Source organism: Hydra vulgaris, chromosome 13 (genome assembly GCF_038396675.1).
Source record: "Hydra vulgaris chromosome 13, alternate assembly HydraT2T_AEP".
In the NCBI taxonomy this organism is placed as follows: Eukaryota; Metazoa; Cnidaria; class Hydrozoa; order Anthoathecata; family Hydridae; genus Hydra; species Hydra vulgaris.
The window spans coordinates 25,247,217-25,271,442 of record NC_088932.1 but is presented as its reverse complement, the minus strand read 5'-3'; the positions used below and the strand labels follow the sequence as shown (position 1 = coordinate 25,271,442).

General features: G+C 25.9%; 1 protein-coding gene across 1 annotated transcript; it reads left to right on the top strand.

Annotated features, from left to right (window-relative positions):
• The first annotated feature begins 680 nt into the window (after nucleotides 1–680).
• On the top strand, nucleotides 681–22,689 carry LOC100215254 (5'-nucleotidase domain-containing protein 3). Its single transcript, XM_065815472.1, has 16 exons — nucleotides 681–958; nucleotides 1,089–1,267; nucleotides 2,460–2,534; nucleotides 2,631–2,686; nucleotides 2,833–2,920; nucleotides 3,721–3,798; nucleotides 3,929–3,985; nucleotides 4,263–4,323; nucleotides 9,298–9,400; nucleotides 9,568–9,669; nucleotides 9,807–9,900; nucleotides 12,091–12,177; nucleotides 14,155–14,208; nucleotides 20,943–21,029; nucleotides 22,044–22,108; nucleotides 22,196–22,689. The coding sequence occupies exons 1-16, from the start codon at nucleotides 781–783 to the stop codon at nucleotides 22,404–22,406; spliced, it is 1,575 nt and encodes a 524-aa protein (XP_065671544.1). The 5' UTR covers nucleotides 681–780; the 3' UTR covers nucleotides 22,407–22,689.
• The last annotated feature ends 1,537 nt before the right edge of the window (nucleotides 22,690–24,226 follow it).

Here is a 24,226-nt window from a genome sequence, read left to right as displayed (position 1 = left end):
TTAAGTTTTTTTTTTGTTTTTGTTTTTGTTTGTTTCTTGTTTACTTAAATTTACAGTTGTTTTTATAAACTTTCATTTTTCAATAAAAGCTTAAAAAAACAACTTTTTTATGATTTTCTAAATTGCTTGTGATTGGTTGTTAATGCTTGTGATTGTTGATATTTGTGATTGTTGATGGTTGATGCTTGTGATTGTTGCTGCGTGTGATTTTTGATGACTGACGCTTGTGATTGTTGATTGTCGATGGTTGATGTTAATGGTTGTTGATATTTAATGCTAATGATGGTTAACTGTTGATGGTTATGATTGTTAATGGTTGATGCTTGTGATTGTTGATTGTTGATGTTTGTGATTGTTGATAGCTAATACTAATGATGGTTAACTGTTGATGGTTGTGGTTGTTGATGGTTGATGCTTGTAATTGTTGATTGTTGACGCTTGTGACTGTTATTACATATTTATATTATGATTATGAAAAAAGAAGTCATGTATAGTCAACATTGTTTTTAATAATATAGTATACAATTAAATAGGTGTAAGGAATTAACTACTGTACCAAGGATATGGTTAAAATTCTGTACCTTTTGTTTGAAAACTCTGTAAAACTACTGCATCAATTAGTTTAAGATGTATTTTGTTATTTAATGCTTGATTACTCTTATATTTCTTAAAAGTTTTGATATTTTTTTTAGTTTAATAAAATAACAAAGTCATGATTTTTTTATTATAAACAAATATTTGTCAAAAATACTTGTGATACATTTCAGCAAATATACTCAAATGTCAACATTGTTTATGTATTCAAACAAATGTGTTCTAATACCAAGATATATGGTGCATTTGACATCTTCTCTTTGTTGCTTCAAAAGAACCTGGCTTCACACTGTGCCTATCCAGGATGATTATACGTGCGAAAATTTAATAAAAATTTACAGAAAGAAATCAAAGATTTTTAAAGGTTGTTTTTTTTGAGTAAAAATTTTAAATAAGCCTACCACAATAAAAGAGGTCACTGACATGATTGAAGATACAATGAAGTAAAGTTTCATTTATTTTTCAAAAAGCAAAAATTTATATTTCTTTTATAGAAGATCCTTTAAGAATCATAAAGAGTGAAAAGCATGCTATTTTTGTGAACAATGAAGTAAGTTTTCGCCACATTAATGTCTATGGTTTTGACTATGATTATACATTAGCAAGTTATTCTGATGATCTTCATGAAACTACCTATATTATGGCTATGCAAACTCTAATTAACAAATATGGAGTAAGTCATGCAACAATATTGTTCAATTGTATATATATGTACATATATATATATATATATATATATATATATATATATATATATATATATATATATATATATATATATATATATATATATATGTATATATGTATATCAGGCCTTGTTTTAAATTAAAAAATGCTAAATGCATCAGCTTAACGCGATATTTGACGTCAAAAAATTCTCTTTATGTTTTTATTTTTTTAAGACATTGACTTTTTTAAATTACTGCAATAATATTAATTACCATAAAACGAGTTAAAAGATATTTAATGGCTTTTTTATTATTACTATAAAGGAATTTTTTTTTTATTAATTTTTTTTTTAGTATTAAATAATTAAATTTAATATTACATTTAAAAAAATGTTTGATATTGACAAATTTCTTTCTTTTCAAGACATTTGTATAAATGAATTGAAATGTTAAATTTTTGAATGTTTAAAATTATTATTTCTTAAATTTCTAGTTGTAGTTTTACAACTACAAATAATTTTTTATTTTAAAAAAATTAGCAAGTAACAAATAAAAAAATTACATTAATTTATTTACTTTATTTATTAAAAGTTTATTATTTTATTATTAAAATTATATTATATTATATATCGTTTATTAAAAAATAATCAATGCAATTTAACTTGTGTTATAAAAAAAAAAGTTAAACTAACGTTTTGCGCAAATTTTTGATGCAACTGTTTATATAAAATTTAATTTTGAGTTAAAAAAGAAAAATGTTTAGGAATTAAAACAGAAAAAACGATTGCTATAAAAATGAGCTAATTTTTTTTAAGAATAAATAAAATTCAAATATTGAACAAAATTTAGTAATATTTTAAAATAAATTTGACAGTAAAGTTAAACCCAACATTAACTTTAATTTTAATAAATTTGAATTTATTTTTTAAATCAAAATTAAATTATATATATATATATATATATATATATATATATATATATATATATATATATATATATATATATATATATATATACATATATATACATATATATATGTATATATATATATACATATATATATGTATATATATATATATGTGTGTGTGTGTGTGTGTGTATATATATATATATATATACACACTTTTAAGTTTTGAAATAATTTTTTTTAATTTTTTTTTTGTGTGTGTAAAGTTTATACTTCTGACTATTTTATAGTATCCGCCAAGCATCCAAGAATATAAATACAATCCTGCTTTTCCGATTAGAGGTCTTCATTTTGACTCAGGCAATGTAATTAATTTCACTTCTTTTAGCTACTGCTAGCTTTTATAGTTATCTACTGTTAGTTAATTAAGTCGTTGAACCATAGTTTTTTAAATTCTACAGGGTTATATGATGAAATTGGATTGTTATAGTCATGTCCAGCTTGGTACTGTGTACAAGTAAGGAAGTTTTATTTCCTTATTGAATGGATATTGTTAATTGTAGCTGAAAATTAGTTACTTTTTTAAATTTACAGTTTTTTAACCATGTACATTTATGATCTCCTCAATGTTTTTTTGAATCTTTTAAATCATTTAAAAATTAGAGGTTGGCAACAAGTAAAAGATCAAGATGTATTGCAACAATATTCTGGCACCTTGATTCATGTGGATAAAATCAGCAAGGGAACCAAGGTTGTTTATATTATGTTTAAAGTTTTTAAAAGTGTTTTTTTATTTGTAAATACTGGTTTCATCTGGTGTTTTATGGTAAGTTAACATTGTGTAGAAGTTAGAGTGTTGGATCTTGTTTTTTAATTTTTACATTAAAGACTATGTTCTAATATTCCTCAAGCCATAAGAGTATTATAGACGAGGAAGACATTTGTACACCACCACATAAATTATATACCATCACATAAATTATACACCTTTACATAAATGATCACACTATCACATAAGTTTCTTCAACAGTGTTCTGTTATAGACCATTTATAGCAGAGCACTGTCAAGAAAATAACTTCGTTCTTCCTTAAATGAAAACCTCACAAACTAATGTAAACTTGCTGTTATATAGCTGACTGCTATGATGTTCACTGCTGCATAGCTGACTAGTATGCAGTTGACAAGTATATAGTTGAATGGGTGTAGTATAGGTATATAGTTGAGTGGGTGTAGTTGAAGAAATGTAATTGATCAGTATGATTGTTTTAATTGCCTAAAACTAGTATAAGTTTAAATTGTTAAGCTTCTTTGTAAGATTTAATTTAGTATTGAAAGGATGTAATTGGTTTTTTTAATTATATTTTTAAATTATTAAATTATAAAACTTATAATAAACCAGTTTGGTGCTGCAAGAAAATTAAAAAAATAACATAAAGTTTTAAAGATTAATTTCTAATAAGATTCAGTTATCAAGAAATTTTTTTAATCTCAGTCTTTGTTGTTCAATACAAAACCTCGAGTTTATCTTTGCTGTTCAAATTTTTTTTTAGAAGCATGGAACTACTATTCACCAACAAATGGATTTGTTCTCTATTCCATTTTTGTCATTACTTTCTAATGTTATTGAGGTATTTTTAGATAGGGTTGTTTTTTAAAATAACTAAGAAATTATCAAATTTTATTTAAAAAAGTAAAATATCAGACTTTTGAATATTTTTTTTAGTGATGCTCTGAAAGTTTTGAATTTTCTTCTTCTAGTATTTCCTTCAGAAAAATATAGATTTCGATCCTGGCTATGTCTATTACGATGTTGAGGCAAGTGTTTCAATAATACATTTATTTGTTTCTGTGAGTTTATTACGACATTACTAATATAAATACATCATATTTTGAAATAATATATTTATATAAGTGATTGTTTTGAAAATCATGATATATTTATGTTTATGATTTGCTTTGAAAATTGTAAAATATTTATATCAGTTGATTGCTTGCTATCACATAATTAATTTATGCATTCAAGACATCACTATTAACGCATATTGACAATATGAGTTTGAATAATTTTTATGACTGAATTATTATCTTTCAGAAAGCTATCCAAGACATTCATATATCTGGACAGCTTCATATGGAAATAATGAATGATTTAGGTAATCAATACTGAATTGTTTTTATAATTTTACTGTTTTATGCATTTATCTTCCCATGGTTAGTTATTTTACTTTCTATTTTAAAGTGTTTTACATGGTAAGCTGACGCTTTTAAACACATTTCTTTTTTTTTCCTTATCTGCTTATTTTCACTTCAAAGTTTAAAAAATCTTCTTTTTTTTTTTCGTTTTTTTTTTTCATCAAAAAAATATATATTTTTTTCTCACAAACATTTAAAAGTATATATTTTTTTCTTCTTGCAAACAAAAAAAAAAAAATTATTTTTCTTGTTGCAAACATTTTTTTTGTAAATTTTTTTTTTTTTTTTCTCGTTTTTATTTTTTATCAAAAAAATATTTTTTTTTCTCACAAACATTTAAAAGTATATATTTTTTTCTTATTGCAAACATTTTTTTTGGAAATTTTTTATTTTTTTTTGTTTTTTATTTTTCATTAAAAATATATATATATATTTTTCTCACAAACATTTAAAAGTATATATTTTTTTCTTCTTGCAAACATTCAAAGATAAATTATTTCTCTTCTTGCAAGCATTTTTAATAAGTTATTAAAATTAGTTTTTTTTGCAACTCTTACAATAAAATAAGTTTGATATAACCTGGAACAAATGTTGCAGAATATTATTTTAAAAAATTTAACTGTCGCTTTCCCAAATGTATGGATTGTATTTCAGATTTATTTAAGCACCTTGGCTAATAGCCAATGGCTATTTCTTGTGAAAAAGAACATTCTGAAATAAGTGAAAATTTATTTGAAGATGACAATTGGTCAAGAAAAGCTAACAAATCTTTCTTGTTTCTGTATTGAACTAAATTTGATGAAAAATCTAAACCTAACTTGCATCATCAAATGTTTTGCAACTAAAAAGTACAGAAAAACAATTTTGCAACTAAAAAGTACAGAAAAACAAATATTTGCAACTAAAAAGTACAGAAAAACAAACATTTTCTGTATTTATCACTAATACAATTATTAATTTGAATTAATTTTTAGCAATAAACTACTCTTTGTTTGACAAAAAGAAAAGTTTTTAAAGAAAGTGTTTAGGCTAGAGAAGTTCCTGGTATTTAAATACCTACAATATTTAAGATTATATTATGCTCCAGGCCTATAAAATACCTAATCAAGCCCTGTATAGGGCTAGAAATTAAAGAAAATTAGAAAAAGAAAAGTAGAAATTAGCTAAGCAAAAAAAAAACTTATAAACTCTGTTTTTGAAAAAATTTTCAGACAAGCGTTTTCTTTGGGTTTTCACACAAGTTATCCATTTATCCATTAACATTATTCATAAACAACTTTACTTACTCAATAGAAAATTTGTTAAGGAAAAAGCTAAAAAAATTTTTATTGCTTATAAAAAATATATTTTCTTACTGTAGTAGAATGCGGGAAGTTTAAGAATTATTACAATAATTAAAGATTCCACAATAAAAGTGTTTACATAATTACAATTTTTTTAAAGGATAATTTTAAATTGTGCATTATTATTTTTTATTTTGCTCAAATTAAGTCAAATTTATATAATTCATTAAATATAATATAGGGTAAAGTAGTCTAACTTAACTTTAAAGTAATCTAACTAAGTAGTGACCCTTCTATACTTAAAGTAGTCTAATTAAGTAGTGATCCTTTTATATTTTAGTGATTATTATTTTGTAAATATTACATTTTTATAAAAAAAAGTTTTATAAAACAATAGTAGATTGTTTAGCTCCAGAAACATCATTTGTTGCTCTCAACTAAAATTTGAAATAATTTGAATAATACATAAATAATTTTGTTGCTCTCAACTAAATAAATTTAAAAAAATAATTAGAAAAAAATAAATATTTCTTTAAATTTTCAAAAAAATATAGACCTCATTTGTTGATTGTCAGAGAGTTGAAATGTGTATTGATTGTCAGAGAGTTGAAATATGTAATGATTGTCAGAGAGTTGAAATGTGTAATGATTGTCAGAGTGTTGAAATGTGTAATGATTTTCAGAGAGTTGAAATGTGTAATGATTGTCAGAGAGTTGAAATGTGTAATGATTGTCAGAGAGTTGAAATGTGTAATGATTGTCAGAGAGTTGAAATGTGTAATGATTGTCAGAGAGTTGAAATGTGTAATGGTTGTCAGAGGGTTGAAATGTGTAATGACTGTCAGAGAGTTGAAATGTGTAATGATTGTCAGAGAGTTGAAATATGTAATGATTGTCAGAGAGTTGAAATGTGTAATGATTGTCAGAGAGTTGAAATGTGTATTGATTGTCAGAGAGTTGAAATGTGTAATGATTGTCAGAGAGTTGAAATCTGTAATGTGTCCTATAACACCCTTCACAAGTGGTGTTATAGGACACATTACACATTTAATTTAAAGATATCAATAAAAAATATATCATTATTCCTTAAATCATAATATTTACTTTTGAATAAAATAATTCGAATAATCTTGAATAAAATAATTTGAATAAAATAATAAAAACTTATGAATAAAATAATTATAACCTATTTGTTTAATCACTTCAAAATGTCATTCTTATTTTTTGTCTCTTCTTTTTTTGTTATGCTTTTCGTGTTTTTTTAGGTTTGTGTTTTGTTATCATTTTTTTGTGACTTGAGTGTTTTGATCATTTTATCCTCAACTAAAGCTAAACATTTAACCTCCTAGTTATTACTTTTCTAATTTTTTTGGCGATTGAACTATTGTACAGATACTTGGTGCAGTCTCTGATGATTCGGGTTCCAATGTACTAGAAATATTTGTGGAAAATAAGGATTTTCGACATTTGTGCAATTTAAAGTTTCACAGGTAGAAAAAGCTATTTGCAGAAAAATATTAGAGTTGAAAGGCTAGATTGCTGTAGATCTGAATCCTGATATGGCATTTACTGGTGTAGTTGTACTCAATGATGCTTTAGTAAATAATAGCAGAAACTTCAGTTTTCACAGTTAATGTCAACAGAATTTATCAATGGCAGCATTCCAGTATGTTTTCAAAACTACAATGGATGTTTAACTTTTTCAACTTCCTTAATTACAGTAATATCCAAATGACTGCAATATCTGTAAAAAATCAATAAAGCTTCTCCAGGTAATTGGTGCTGGTTTAAATGACGCAAAAAAGTACATTCGAAGCATGAGCCCAGGTATTATTTGCCCCAAGGGGCAAATTATACCTGGGCTCATGTTTCGAATTTTGATGCAAATAGTGTGGTTGTTACTTTAATAAAGGTTTTTTTATTAGTTTAAATATATAAATTTTTTTCATTTAATTTTTTAAACGCTTTCCTTAAATGACATTAGTTTACAGTAAATTATAGGCTTTGAGCGCATTCGCAAATCAAAAATCGAAAATAAACTTGTGGCAATATTAGCCAATTGCCGTCTAGCATTATAGGTTAGAGTTTTTTTTGTTTTTATTGTGGCTGTTACTTGTTTTCAATAATCGAATATGGTATTACACATATAAACAAACAAAAGTAAAACATTGATTGATTTCAGCAAATATAAATTAAGTTGGTACTTATTTGATAAAATAATATTGGTTCATAGTCACACTCTCAACACTGTGTAAAATAAATGTGAATAACTCAAAATGACAATAAAACAGACGACAGTTTACAAAAAATGCAACTTGGTAACTCAGAAATGATTGATCTAAGGAGTCCTGACATTAATTCTTAGATGTTTCCACTAAATATTAGTTGAGTCAACTTTGAAAAATGAAATGGCGTTATAAGCTGCCAGCATTATTAGACTACTTTAGCCTATAAAGTATATAATTCATTACATAATGTATTATATAATGAGCAAATATAAAATGAGTTTGAGGTAAATAAAAAGTTAAAACATTTAAAAAGAATATTTTACTTTTTCAAACATAAAAAAATGTTTAACATTATAAACATAAATATTATAAACATTATAAACATAAATATTATAAACATTATAAACATAAATATTATAGACAAAATTTAACATAATAACTTTGATATATATAGACATAGCATTGAATAAGAAAAAGATTTATGACAAAATATTATCACTTTATTTTTTTATAATGCCATTTTTATAAAAATAATTTATAAAAAAATTTTATTTAAGAAACCAATCAATTAGTATAATCTAATTAAAAACATTTGCAATTGGCGCTCTTTTTTAAGTTTTTTTTTTTTTTTACAATAACTGTGTATAACAATAACTTTAAAAATGCATTGCAGTTTATTATGCAATTAATGGTTTTATTCGTAAATGACTGTTTTGCACTTTTTATCTTCGACACAATGATAATACTTTGCAAACTTGACTATATTGTCATTAATGTTGTAGTTATATTACATGGCATTTTATACCATTTTAAGAAAAAAAATCACTCTGCACTGCATGAGTTTGAAATGAAAAGAGAAAGTTCTTTTTTTTACTAATTCTATAATAACTTTATATTGTAATTTTGTAATATTTATATTTGCATTTATAACACTAAAGTTCTGCTTTACTAAAATAAAAACTTTATTGTAGTATAGAATAACTTATAAAGTCGACAAGTTGTTGACAGAAGTTGTTCATTATAAAGTTGTTACCCATTTGTGAAGTCTCCCGCACAAAAAAAAAAGTTTGCATTTTGTAAGCAAAAAAAGTTTTCAATTTGAAACTTAAACTTTGTCTTTTTTAGACAATGTAGTTTGCACCAGATTTCTAACTTTTCTATTAACAATTTCTAACTTTTCTAATCAATATCCATAGCCGATAACACGGGTTTCGAAGTGTGTGGGTAGGGGGGGCACAATAGTCAATTTCTATAAACAGTCCTTTATATCCAGAATTTTCTTTTTTTTTTTAAAAAAAGATAAGGTCCTTTAAACCCCAAACCCCCACCCCCCCTCCCCCCACCCCCGGCGTTGTCAGCCCTGATATCTATAAATAGAGAAGAAAATATATATATAGCGATTTGAATAATTTTTTATTAAAAGATCGTTACTTACCAAAAAACCATTACTTGGAAGCATATTTAGAGCGCTTGGTTAATTCTAGTAAAAAACTTTTCATCATTACAAACAGTGGCTTTACATTTGTGTAAGTGAATTTTTTTATAATGATATAATATAATAATAATCATTATTTACTTTTCTAAAATATTCTAATGTATGTTTTATAACTGAATTTTTTAAGAAATGTTGGTATGAAACAATATTTGGAAATTGTTGGAGAGATTTATTTATTTTTTAATTGAATTTTATAAGTAATGCTGGCATGAAACATTTATTTGGAAATTATTGGAGAGATTTATTTGATGTGGTTATTGTAAGAGCAAGAAAACCAAAATTTTTTGTGGATACAGAAAGGTATAAAAAAATTAATAAAAAATTACATATGTAAAATGTAATCCATGCTCCATATGGAAGGAAGCCTATAGTTTGTTTATATGTTCCATATGGAAGGAAGCTTATAGTTTGTTAGATAATTTAAAACTATTGTTTAGCTCTTTTCGTCCTTTTCGTACAATAAATTTGAACACTGGTAAATATCATTGGGATCAAGTACATAGTTTTGAAAAGCATGGTGTGTATGCAGAAGTGAGTTTTTATTACATTTATTTCCGTTTATACAAAGCCATTCAAAATTTTAAAATAAATTAAAATAAGATTTGCATTCAAAATATTTAAAATGAACTTTTAAATATATTTTCCAAAAAGTTCTAAATATTGTTTTATAGGATTGGGAAACTTTTAAAACATGAATTTGATATAATTAAAACATTAAAAATAAAAAAGTATCAAGTAACATCAAGAGATTTTTTGTGCTTCTTGTTTTGTATATAACCTGTCATCAGTGAACCTTTCTTATTTTTGTTTCTATTAGTGGATAATGTCTACTAAACTTTGTTGTGTTTTTTATAATAAATTTTCTGTCAAGTGATAAAATCAATCATTATATCAAAACTAAACAATAGTTAAATTAGTTATATATATAAATTAGTAAAAAACACTTATCTAACTTTTTTCTTCTACTTGAAGTTTTACCATTGCTGGATCATCTATATATATATATATATATATATATATATATATATATATATATATATATATATATATATATATATATATATATATATATATATATATATATATATATATATATATATATATATATATATATATATATATATATATATATATATATATATATATATATATATATATATATAGCAGTTAAAAGAATAATTTTAAAAACTTTACTTTTAACTAACTTTGCTTCACATTCTTCACACATATCTATATATATATCTATATATATATATATATATATATATATAGAGAGAGAGAGAGAGAGAGAGAGAGAGAGACATAGCCGATATATATAAATCTATATATATCTCTATATATATAAATATATATATAGATATATATATATTTATATATATATATTTATATATATAGATATATATAGATATATATATTTATATATATATATATATATATAGATAGATAGATAGATAGATAGATAGATATAGATATAGATTATAGAAAGATAGATAGATATAGGTATAGATATAATGTGTATATATATATGTGTGTGCTCAAGCAAAAATGATAAAAATAGATAGATGTTGAACTGCCTCTTGTTGGTTGTTTTTTTGAATCTGTGACGAGGTTCTTCAGAAATGAAGCTTGCTCATTTCATTGCAGCAAAATAATAAAAATGTGTATGCATTCTGTTTTGTTGTTGTCAGAGAGTTTATGGGGGACTCATCCAGCCAATTTCCACACTTTTTTTTTGAGACAATCATTAAGACAAGTTTTTTGAGACAATCATTGACTTGTTAAGTCATCAGTTAGCATTTGTGTTGGTTAAACTCCGATGATTATTCTGGTTTGTGACTTTTTGAATTTGTTGAACCATTTTTCACCTTCACCTTGTTAATTGCTCCTTTGCCAAAAAGTTAGTTGAGATTGTGAAATGACTTTGCCGCCTTTCAACCTTTCTCAAAATGATAGCATAGTGTTTTCTTTTATTTACAGAAATAATATTGAATCTTCAATATTATTTCTGTAAATGAAAGAAAAAAGATTATTTTAATAAAAAATTAATAAACAAAACTCAAAATTTTTAAAAAAAAAAGGAAGAGTGAAAAAGAACTTGCAATAATTAATTATAAACCTAATCTTATCTTAGAAGGACAAAAAAAAAATATTGTACTTTATTCTAAAAATGATACATAAATAAATTTGTATTTACTTAATTTGTAGTTTCACAACTTAATTTTTTGAATTTATTGTTCGAGTTATAGTGTTAATTGTAAAAATTTCTATATTAGTATTTTGCATAATAAAATAAAACCATTATGGAACATTGGCATCAAAACAAAGTAGAGTTTGACAAAAAAAAATTCTTATTATGTCACATTATTTACATTTAAAAATCATTATAAAAACAAAATAAGTTAAAGAAAGGTCAGCCAACATTTAAAGTTGTATTGAATTTTCAATTATTTAATAAAAATAATGATAAAGTTTCAAATTTAAATTAAATAAGTATGATTAATTGTTTTTTTTTAAATGAAAATAAAAAATAAATTTATATTTTTTTTTAATGAAATTAAAAAATAAATTTATGTTTTGTATTTTTTAATGTTTTGAATTTTTTTTTTTTAAAAGAATTTTTGTATTTTAATATTATAATTGTTATGTTATACATATATATATATATATATATATATATATATATATATATATATATATATATATATATATATATATATATAGGGAAATGCCCGGTTATTTTCTGAGTTTACTGGGTATGAAGGACCAAGTGTAATGTACTTTGGTGACCATGTATTTAGTGATTTAATGGTATGTTGTTAGTTTTAAATTGTTTGTAATTTGATTATATATTGTATAATTTATACATTTATTAACTTTTATTATTATTTTATTATACCTTATTTTTATATTTTATTATTATAATTTTTCAAAATGTAATATGCGAGGTGTGTTCAAAAAATACCTGGAATTTTTAAATTTCGTGGTTTGGAGAGTCAGCATTTTTTTTTTTGTGTTGGTATGCATGCCCCTTAAGTATGATAAAATTCTCAGCTGTATTCATTTTTTACTCTGCCTGTGGTAGTAGCTAAGGTTCGGCGTGTTTTTATGAGCTTGGTGATTTTTGCTTGTTTAAAAAATGGAAGAATTGAAGAGTCAAAGAATTTGTCTTAAATTTTGCATAAAAAATGAAATGAAGTGTAACAAAGTGTATGAAATATTACAAAAAGCCTATGAAAAAAAAAGTGTTTACAAGTGGTATAAGCATTTTCAAGATGGCCACGAAGACGTTGAAGATGACGAATGCTCCAGTCGACCCAGCATGTCAATAATTGATGAAAATGTAAAAAAAGTGGAAAAAATGGTTATGAATGATCGCCGAATCGCAATAAGAGTAGTTGCTGATGAAGGATTTATCAATTGACTCATGCTATAACATTTTTTCAAATGTTTTGGGCAAGAAACGAGTAACAGCAAAATTCATTCTAAAACTGCTGAATTTCGACCAATAAAACAATTGCATGAACATTGCTCAGGAGCTGCTAAATGATGTCAACGACAATCCAAGTTTGCAATCGTTGCAATGGGAGCACCCTGAATCACCAAGATCGAAAAAAGCATGTCAAGTTTGATCAAATGTTAAGGTTTTGCCTACTGTTTTCTTCAATTATAATGGCGTAGTTCATCATGAGTTCCTACCACAGCTTGTACGGTTAATAAGGAGTATTACCTTTAAGTTATGCAACGTTTGTGTGAAGCAATCCAAAAAAAAACGCCCCTATTTATGGCAAAATTGTTCACAACTGCTCACTCGTCGTTGCTTGTTCGTAATTTTATGGCCAAAAACAACATCATAGTCATACTCCAACCTCTCTCAAGTATAGATGACATTAAAAGCGCACTGCTGAATGAACTTTAGGCTATCCCAAAAGATCGAGTTTGAGAAGAGTTTCAAGGATTGGCAGAAGCGCTGGCACAAGTGCATAGTATCAAATGGGGACTACTTTGAAGGAGCCAACATTAATGTTGACAAATAAATAAATATTTTTTCAAAAAAACAAAAATTCTGGGTATTTTTTAAACACACACCTCGTATTTTAGTAGTTTCATTTTTTCATTTAATTTAGTTGTTTTATTTGTTGTATTTGACATTTGGTTGGTTTGCATTCTGAGTTATTCATATATATTTTTTACATACCGTTTTATCATGTTAAGTTATTCCATAAGTACTGCTAATTAATAATGAGATTTATAACTGAAAAATAATTTAATAAATAATTAAATAATTTGAAAATATTACTGTTGCAACATTTAACAACTGAAGATATTGCATTTAACAGCTGTATCTATTACTGTCAAATTTAGGTGAATTTTTGTTTTATTTTTTAAAACTGTATCAATTAGTAATAAGAACTGATCACATCACATGGCGTTGTTTCTTCTACTGATTGGTCTTTATATGCTAATTTTAAAGAATTATGGGTAATATTTTATACATAATATTCTTTTTTATATTGTGTATCTTATTAGCAGCACATACTTTTATGTAACACATCCTCTATGTTAAAAATATATGATAAATTGATATTTAGTCTGGTATTTTAAAAATTAAAAAATCAAGGATATAAAGACCAATCAATAGAAGAAACGTCTCTTTAATTACTGTTGCAACATTTTGCTCTATTTTACATAAAAGTTTTTTAATATGAGTACTTATATAATACTATATATACTTTTGTGTTGTTTTAATAAGATATCTTTAAAGTTTTAATAAGATATTTAATTTAGGATCCAGTTCTAAGATATGGTTGGAGAACAGGTGCAATCATTCCTGAGCTAGAGGTAATTATTTTAATGAATAATCCTTAATTATTTACTATTGGCTGCTATTGGTTACTTTTTAGTTTGTATGGTTTGGTCTTAAGATTTTTTTAGATGTTGCTGTTAATAATTTTATAATTTTATATCTTAATTTAATATTAAAATACAAAAATTTAAGCAAATAATTGAATATATAAATGTGTGTGTGATGTAGTGATAGATTACCTTGTAAGTAAAAAATAAAAAATTCAATCCACACTGCTGTTAGTACCATGTTGATCTTGTTTTACCATGCATGACTCGTTGGTTTATGCTTTAGTGTTAAAGTTTATGGTTTAGTTTTAAAGTTTATGGTTTAGTGTTAAAGTTTATGCTTTAGTGTTAAAGTTTATGGTTTAATGTTAAAGTTTATGGTTTAGTGTTAAAGGTTATGGTTTAGTGTTAAAGTTTATGGTTTAATGTTAAAGTTTATGGTTTAATGTTAAAGTTTATGGTTTAGTGTTAAAGGTTATGGTTTAGTGTTAAAGTTTATGGTTTAGTGTTAAAGTTTATGGTTTAGTGTTAAAGTTTATGGTTTAGTGTTAAAGTTTATGGTTTAGTGTTAAAGCAACAACAATTTCAAAAGAAAAAACTTTTCCTTTAAAACTTTAAAACCATACTAATGAAAAGTGAGAAATTTTAGTTTACCAGTTTTTAGTGATAAAACAATATAATAATAATAACAATAATTCAAATGTTGTGGAATTATTATAGCACTATGCAACATCTTTAACAGCCAATACAATAATTGTTCATAAGTTTAATACAAATTTGTTTTTCTTGTATGGTATCATTTGTAAATTAGTCAGTTTAACATTTGATTTGAATTTTTTAACTCGTTTCGACCCCACAGCTCATAAATTCCTCTATTCAAAAACAACTCTGTTTGTAAAGTAGTGTTGTCTACTTAAATAATTTTTAACTAGTAGCAGACGTTACCTGGGATACTGGAATCTAAATGTATTTATTGAATGCCTTTGTATTTGAACTTTCTTTATATTAATAGATTCAAAGCGTTTGTATAACTTATTTGTGGCTCATCTTTTAACTTTTTGGAGTTCTTTGATGATAAAAAATGGTCATAATATTCTAACCAAGATTTTGTGGTTATTAAAAACATGGTTTCAAACAGAAACTATGTAAAAACATGGTTTCAAACAGAAACCATGTTTTATTAACCATTTTTTAAATAACCATGTTTTTAATAACCCCTTTTTAAAAAATTATGTTTTTAATAGCCATCTTTAAAATAGAAAAAAGTGATGCATATCAGGATAGTAGGGCGAATTGGGACAGTTATGTTTGAAGCTTTATATCTCAGTTGATTTTTTTTTTTTCATTAAACTTTTTAAATTACAATAATAAAAATTTAGAAGTACTGAAATGCATTAAAAGTTCAAATGCATTAGCAATTTCAGGATAAACAGAAATTTCACCTTTTTTTTGTGAAAAATTGACAAAATATCTCCTATTGACCTTTTTGAAAAGTAATAATTTCAGTAAAATGGTGATATGGGGCATATCAACAAGTTATTTACATATGTCATATATTACTACTGTTATATGAAGCTATTTACAGTGTGAGTTTTATTTTTGATCTAAAATATTCACCCCTCAGAATTAGGTCAGTAATCCGCAATGCAAACCTAAAATTGTCTAAAGTTGGCGATTTTTTGCTGACGTTGTTTCTATGTTGTTATAGTGCAACCTTTGTGTTAAAAATTTTGTGCTGACCAAAAATAGTTTATTATAGCTTAAATACCAACCAAAAATAATTTAAATTTCGAGGGCTAAATATTGCTTTTTTATTTATTTAGAAAAACAAAAATAGTAATAAATTACCCATTGCAAGTGCATATGGCAAAATGGGTCCAGTTAAAGACCAGAGTTAAAGTTATTCTTTGATTTTGTAATTTAAAAAATGAAAAAATGCAAGCTATCTACCATTTAAACATGTTCAGACATTAAACCCTAATAAAAAGGTATATATCCTTATAAACTACACCCCGGTACACCAATTCAAAAAAGAATTAAAACATTCTCTTTCAAGAAAAGGTACATTGGCCAAAAAAAAGCCAAAACAACTAAAATAAAGGAATAATACCATTCACTATTATTAATTTCATTTTTTCATAAAGTTTGTTTTTTTATTTGTTTTATTTGTCATTTTTATGAATTAAAAAAAAGGATTTGATTAATTTTCTTTTCTTTTTTTTTTTTATTTTTAAGATATAGTTGCTAAAATAAATGCTCATTTATAAATTTAAAATACATCATCTATTTATTTCTCAAAGTACATAGTTCAAATATACAGTTTACAAGCCAACCAGTATGTGACAGTAGAATATACAGTTTACAAGCCAACTAGTATGCGGCATTAGAATATACAGTTTGCAAGCCAACCAGTATGTCACAGTTTACAAGCCAACCAGTGTGTGGCTGTGTTACAGTTTGCTACTAATTAAAAGTTGCATTTGCAAAAATAATAAAATATTTTTAAAATAAAAGTATATATAAATATTTTATATAACTATTATGTGTTATTCTAATAATAGATGCCAATAATAATATTCACAGTTACTAAAAACTCACTGTTGTGCAAAATGGCCAACAACAACTTTGAGCTGACCTGAGAAAACCATTTTGATTGGGTAAAAGTACAATGTTACCTGACTCCAAAAATGTAAAAATTTGAAATCTAACTATTTCGGCAGAGAAAATAAACTTGATTTTAAGTTTTTGCACAGCGAGAAATGAAAGCTTTTCAAATTTTGCACTTGAACAGCATTTAAAAACATTCTAAAATATTTATTACTCCAAGCATAAAAATGAAGACAGCTATGGTTATTTTGACTCAAATTAAAATTTTTACATAAACTTTCTAAGTTTCGATGAAATAAAAATGATTTTGAAAAAATTTAAACTGCTAAAACTACTTTTGTTAGTCAAAAAAGTCAGGAAATCGGCAATGTATAGTTTGAAGGCAGTTTTTCACATTTTGTATATGTGTGTATACAAACATTGAAAGTTTGTATACACACTTTGTTAAGTGTGTATACAAATTTTCAAAATGCTTAATTTTTTAACTGATTAAAAATCAGTTTGTGTTATGTGCATGATGAAGTGCTTACATGAGTTGACTCAATTCCTTGCTGAAAAAATCTTTAAGCACTACCATACAAATCTTAATTTGAGTGATGCCAGAGTGCCAAAAGGGATCTGTGACTCGTGTTGAACAACTTATAGGAGAAAAGATGTTGCTCTTCCACCTTTGTTTGATTTTTCATCGGTAAAAGTCAAGCCAGCAACAAAAGATCAAGATTGAAGCTGTCTCATTTGCCATGTTGGACATTCAAAGCTGGACATTCAAAGCTGGATTCTTTACTGAAATCCAAGATAAAAAGAATGAGAGGAGCCGTTTTTACAAAACTGAGGAATACTCTCCAACAATGTGGTGATTATCTTTTTGGAAGAGATTTGTATCTGTGAATTGAGTACACATAAGTGTGCTCAATTCACATTTAGGGAGAATCTCAAACAGTTACCTTGCAGTAGATCCATCGTCTGCAAAACAAATAGCAATTCAAGTAATCTTTTCCAAACCTTCAACTCCAGGAGGCATATTCAAAAGGTGGTCAACCTCTTAAAGTTAAGTCAGGTATAAAATGACATCCATTGTGAAATTTATATTTAAACAAAAAGAAATTTTAAAATGTTTCTTATTTTAGGAGCTCAAATGCCAGAAACCTTTTTCCTGAACCAAGAATCAAAACTGAAAATCTTGTACAATTTCAGCTGAATACAGGACTGATAAATCACAGCATGAAGAAATTGGTATCAACCATCAACAGAGTCTGTGAAACTAAGATTGTGGAGCCAAATTTTTCTGCTAAGTTTGAAACCTTCGGCACACAGCTGTCTGAATTTTCACTCAAACCAGCATCAAAGCTTTTTCAGAAAGCAGTTGCAACTCCACTGAATATGTGGTTCTGGATTGCAAGCATTTTGCCCAACTTATCAATGAAGTGCTCCTTTTTTAAAGAGTTTTTTGTAACTATATAGTCAAAATAGGAATTAAAGGTGGTGGAGTAAAAGTATCACTGGCATCATTGAGCTGGATTTTCACGTGATCCAAGGTCACCACTACATAAAACACTTTTAATTGAGAGAGTAGCCATAGACAGCAGTGTCAAGCACCAAAAGACAAATCTAGTTTATGAGCCATTACTGTCTGAATCTGAAAACAAACTGATCTTGGAACTAATACCAAATATGGAGCTCCATCTGCTTCTTGGCGTGGTAAATCACATGTACAAAGTCTTGATAGAAGTTTAGCCCAGCGCTTTCAGATGCCCCTCAGCTCTCCACATTCTACAAGAGCCATATCATGGTTGGTAGTTTGCAGACTGGCAGAATACCTGCCACAAGCTGCTCAGCAATATAGATCTCCAAAAAACTGCAGAGTCAGAATCAGCTTTTCAAGTTTTTGGAATCAATGGTTCTCTTCGAAATTTTAAGTCTGTGGTGAAGACATGTTTCAGAGACTCATATCTGGTAGTTATGAACATCAGTGTGACCCTAAAAGTTTATGCTGTTTTCTTCCATGTTAAGGATTTTATTAAGATGAATCATGCTTTCTTAGGGATCTTTTGTGAGCCTGTATATTCATAAGAATCCAAAATAGGCACAGTTTTTTATCGCAGAAAAGGTTTTCATAGAAAGTTTATTATGCAGTTGTACATTTTTTGAAAAAATAGTTGTTTCAAATGTGTGAAAAATAACCATCTTTGTCTTTATTATGTATATTTGTATGTTTTAAGTAATAAGTATTGATTTTAGAATGTTTTTGAATACTGTCAAAGTTTTAAAAACTGTCATTTCACTCTATTGAGCAAAATGGTAAAAACTTAAAATCAAATTCATTTTCTTGGAAGAAAAGTTAGATGTTAAATTTTACATTTTTGGAGTCAGGAAACATAGTACTTTTACCCAGTCTAAGCGTTTTTCTTGGGTCAGCTCAAAATAGTTGCCGACTATTTTGTACAACAGTGAACTATTTTGCAACATAAAACCTTACCTCCTCCATTTACTGATTTTTTTTACTTATAAAAAAATGCTCGTTACCAACTTCGATCAGCTAAAAGCTTCAAATTATCTATACCAAAACATAGAACTGTTTGTTATGGATATGAATCGATTAAATATCAGAGCATATGCACATGGAATAGTCTCCCCTCACAGTTAAAATCTCTCCCTACATTTTCCAAATTCAAAAACAGTGTATTTAATTTTTTATTAAACAAGTATTCTTCCTAATTTCTATGCTACTCTACTGCTAACTATCTACTATCCATCTTAACCTTATTCACTTTAATGCTGGTCTATAACTACTAATAATTGATCTTTTCTAAAATTCTTTTCTACTACTTTCTTCATTTCAATGCTGATTTATTACTACTAATACTTGCTCTTTCTTAACTTTTTCTCAAATTAATATCATTATTCTATTTCCAACTCTCACTATTATAAATATTGCTATTTTTTAATATTGTTATTATTATTGTTGCTATTGATGTTATTATTACTATTAATATTATTGTTATCATTACTATTATTATTATTATTATTATCTTTTATTATTAATTATTATCTTTATCATTTGTATTATTATTATTTTGATTATTATTACCAATAACTGGAGTTTTTATTATTATTGCCTATTATTATTACCGATACTTATATTACTACATTATTTACAATGTTGTTACTGTATGTTATTATAATCTACTTCTCTTTTTTTGCTATATTTTAATTAGGTATATAAAAGTCTTTTATTCTAGATAGATGTATAAAAGAAATTTGAATTATGTCCTAAATTATCAAACTTCTTACTTAATTATTATTCCAAAAGTTTTTCTTTTAAGTATTGTACTGTTTTACTTTTTTTTGTGTGTGTTTTGTGTGTTTTTTTGTGTTTTTTTTCTTTTTTTTTTTGTTAGGTGTTTTAGTTTCTTATTATGGTGTTTACTTAAAATTAGTACTTGTACTATATGTAAATATTCCATGAAATGTAAAATCTATTTCAGAATACATTTAATTTGAATTTAATTTGAATTTGAATCAATTTGAATTTGAACTGGTTGATAAAAATAAACTCATATATTTAAAAATATTTTGATAAAACAAAATTTTGAGTATTGGTTTGTCTTCTGATTTTTCTATGTTAAATACCTTTAAAAATAAAAATACTTTTTCTTTTGTCTAGACTTAAAAATTATTTACAGTTAAAAAAGACTACATGGTGTTTTGTTAAAACCAAAAATAGTTTTTACAGTTTTATGAAAATTTTAAGTAAAACACAGTATCTCTTCACAAGATTAAAATATTCGGTTCAACTTCGTTATTCTTTCACAATTTCAAAAACAGTTTATATAGTTCTGCATGCTCACAGTTTAAATAGAAGTTAGAGTCTCCGTACAAAGCATTGAAAATCAGAAAGCCATGGCTCTGTCTTCTTTTAAATGACGTTTCTGTTGTCATATTTTAAAGCTTTGTCATGTCAAGATATTTTTAAATATATAAAGCTTTATCATATTAACTCTGTGCAGAAAAATGTAAAGTTTTGTTGTGTTATTATTTTACTTATATTAGTGAGATGGAAAACTCGTTTTATATGTTTTTTTATTTTTTTTAATTATTCTTAAAAATTTATTTAGAGAGAGATTGAAATTTGTAACTCAGAAGAATATATCAGAAATGTAAAATGGCTAGTTGCTTTAGAAGACCTCATAACGTTAGCTCAGGTTTGTTTTATTGTTATTACCTCTAAAGGTCAGTTTCCACTTATTCTTTTTTTCTACGGGAAAGGGAAGGGAAAATTTTTCACGGGAGCATGCTTAGTTTTACTTCCGACATATTAAAATTTAAACTACGCATGCTAATGTGATGATTTTTTCCTTCCTTTTCCGTTCCCGTAGAAATATGATGAGTGGAAACTGACCTATAAGTTTAACTCAGGTTTATTTTGATGTTATTATCTCTTAAGGTTAGCTCGGATTTGTTTTATAATTTTAACCTCTTAAGGTTAGCTCGGGTTTCTTTTATTGTTATTACATTTTAAGGTTAGTTCAGGTTTAGTCGACTAGATTCTTATATTTCACCTGCAAATGTTGCTTGTCTCATGGTTTGATTTTTAGTCATAATTTGTTAATGCTTTACCTATTGTCATTTCAATTTTTTCGAACTATTTGGTACCTATGTTTACATTTGATTTATTTTACAATTTTTCAAATAAATTGTTTCCGTTTAATCACCGCTAATTAGATCGTTAGTTACCAAATCAATAAAGTTTTGAATGAGCTTTTTAAGTATTTAGCAGACAACTGGTTAAAAACTTAATATAAAAATGGAAATTTATCACAGGCCAATAAATGGGAAGAGTACATGTATTATTATTCGATTTTAAGTTAAGTCATAGGATGTTTAAATACAGCTTGCTTTAAAACAAGCAGACTGACTTTATCAAGCATTTGTTTTTGTTAGTTTACTTTCGTTGATACATTCTAGCATTTTTCGCGGGAAAAACTTTTTTTTTTCTATTCATACTTGTTTACAAATCTTATTTAGAATTGTTTAGTTATTATCTTTAATAAAAACTTAAACTGTTTAACTCATCTTCTAAATTTATCGTTTACTTTAATTCTTGTACGTTCTGATTTTTTAATTTTGGTATTTTGTTTACATAAACAATATGATTTTTATCATTTTAATGTTATTTTCATTTGATACTTTGTTGTTAACCGAAAATCTCTATATAGTGTCGAGACAGTATTGAATTTAAAAATCTTGCATCCGAATGGAAACTAGAACGGAAACGTTTGAGGTAAAGTTTGCACTTTCTTCTTTTTATGTTTATGTTTGGTTGGTTATATTTTAAACAAAAATGAAAAAAGTTATGTTTTTTAATCAGGATATCATTAAAGGCAGCATTCAATCCTTACTTTGGAAGTATGTTTCGAACGTTTCACAATTCTTCGTCATTTACACGCAGAATGACTCGTTACGCAGACTTGTATACTTCAAGCGTTTCTAATTTACTCCACTACAATGAGAACTATCACTTTTTTCCCAGAAGAATTTTATTACCTCACGAACAAGACTACCGCACGATTTTTAATTAAAAGTATAAGTAACGATTGCTCTGAATTCTGGAGCCAGGAAAGAAAATAACAAAAACTGGTTTGTGGTCAGTGACTACGAATTCAGTTTAAAATTATTTGAAAAGAATTTTTTTTTTTTTTTATTTTTTTTTATTTTATAATTTTATAATTACTTACCAAATAAGTAAATTCTTATTACTTACGAAAGTAGGTTAATTTTTATTACGTAGCAAATAATAAAAGTTAATTTTTATAACTTACTAAATTAGTAAATTTAATTTTGAATTAAATCTAAACTAAACTTAATAAAGTTAATACTATTACTTACACATTAAGTAAATTCTTATTACTTACTACAAAAGTAGATTAATTTTAATTACTTACAAAATAAGTTAATTTTTATAACTTACTAAATTAATAAAGTTAATTGTAAATTAGTTCTTAACTAAACTTAATAAAGTTAATTATATTACTTACCAATTAAGTAAATTCTTATTATTTATAAATTTGCAAATTGACATGGCGCAAATAGTTGATAAAATTGTTGTAAAAAATTATTACCTGTTATTATTTTTATTTATTTTTTATAAAATAAAATAATAAAGTAATAATTTTTTTATATTTTATTATTGTCAAATTATCAGCCTAGCTATGTTCAATCATGTTTAGCTATGTTCAATCTTGAACAGCCTAGCATGTTCAATCATTTCCGCGACCAGGTACTAGATTCAGAGTATTCTTGCAGACACCCCGCCCCCCTATCCAAATAGTACCTAATCCTGATCTATTCTCTTCCCTTTCCCCTCCTCTCCACGAATTTAATGCATTTATTAAAAATTTATCTTCCAATAACAACTAGCAGAGGTTTGTGAAAACACAAAATTTAAATCAAAACCTCTGTCACTTTAAAAGCAACTTTAAATGCTCTTCCGCAGTACTTTGTGATAAGGCTTCTTGAAAAATAAAAGCAAAAAGTGTAAAGACAGGAGTTTTTTACAGGTATCTGTTCGCTGACCAAGTTTACTAAAATTCAAGCTTGAAATTTAGTAAACTAGGTCAGCGAACAGACTGTAACATACAGGTTTAGTAAACATTAAGCTTGAAGGTCTTTCCCACTTACACATTAAAGTTTTCTACCACTCGTTACTTTTACTAACTCAATTCAATCAAAGCTTTTAACTCTGGCGAAGCATGAAATTGTTTCACTTTTTGAGTATCGATGTTGATAATAAACATGGTTGGAAATACCCATTTAATTCTCGTGGAATAAACTAGTTAAAAGTATAAGAATTAAGTATAAAGCTAGGAGTGCTTTAAGTAAACGTTACCTAACTCGATTACATTTTTTTTATAATTGTCATTTAAACTCAGTGGCGGGCTCGCTCACCGGTCCACCGGTCGGCCTCTTGAATTACTTTTTAAAATATACCAGGGGAAAAGAGATATACATTTAGGCTTTTGAATTAGTAGTCTCCGTTTATTTTAATTCCTAAATTTGAAATATTATAAATTCCACTCTAAATTTGAATTTTGTTTCGATAGGAAACTAGACCTAATTCATTTCTATAGTTAGGAATTGCGTTGACTTAAAACAAAAACATCTACGGGTCCCATAATATTTTATATAAATTTTTATCTGGTAATTAAACATCGATAATATGTTATTAAAAAGTAAGTTTCAACAAATAATCCTGGATCCGTCGCTACAAGAACAGAGCTAAAATTAAATTTGTAGAAAATGATCACAAATTTTTTTCATTTTGGACTGTGTTTCATCAATAAAGACTCATCAGAAAATATTTAAAGTTAAAAAACTGTGTTTAATAAAATCTGTGTTTAAT

Coding starts and splice junctions, on each gene's coding strand:
- LOC100215254 (XM_065815472.1), top strand. CDS start 781: ATGTCAACATTGTTTATGTATTCAAACAAATGTGTTCTAATACCAAGA. Junction 3,799..3,928: donor TACTTTCTAATGTTATTGAG/GTATTTTTAGAT, acceptor TTCTTCTTCTAG/TATTTCCTTCAGAAAAATAT. Junction 22,109..22,195: donor CTAGAACGGAAACGTTTGAG/GTAAAGTTTGCA, acceptor TTTTTTAATCAG/GATATCATTAAAGGCAGCAT.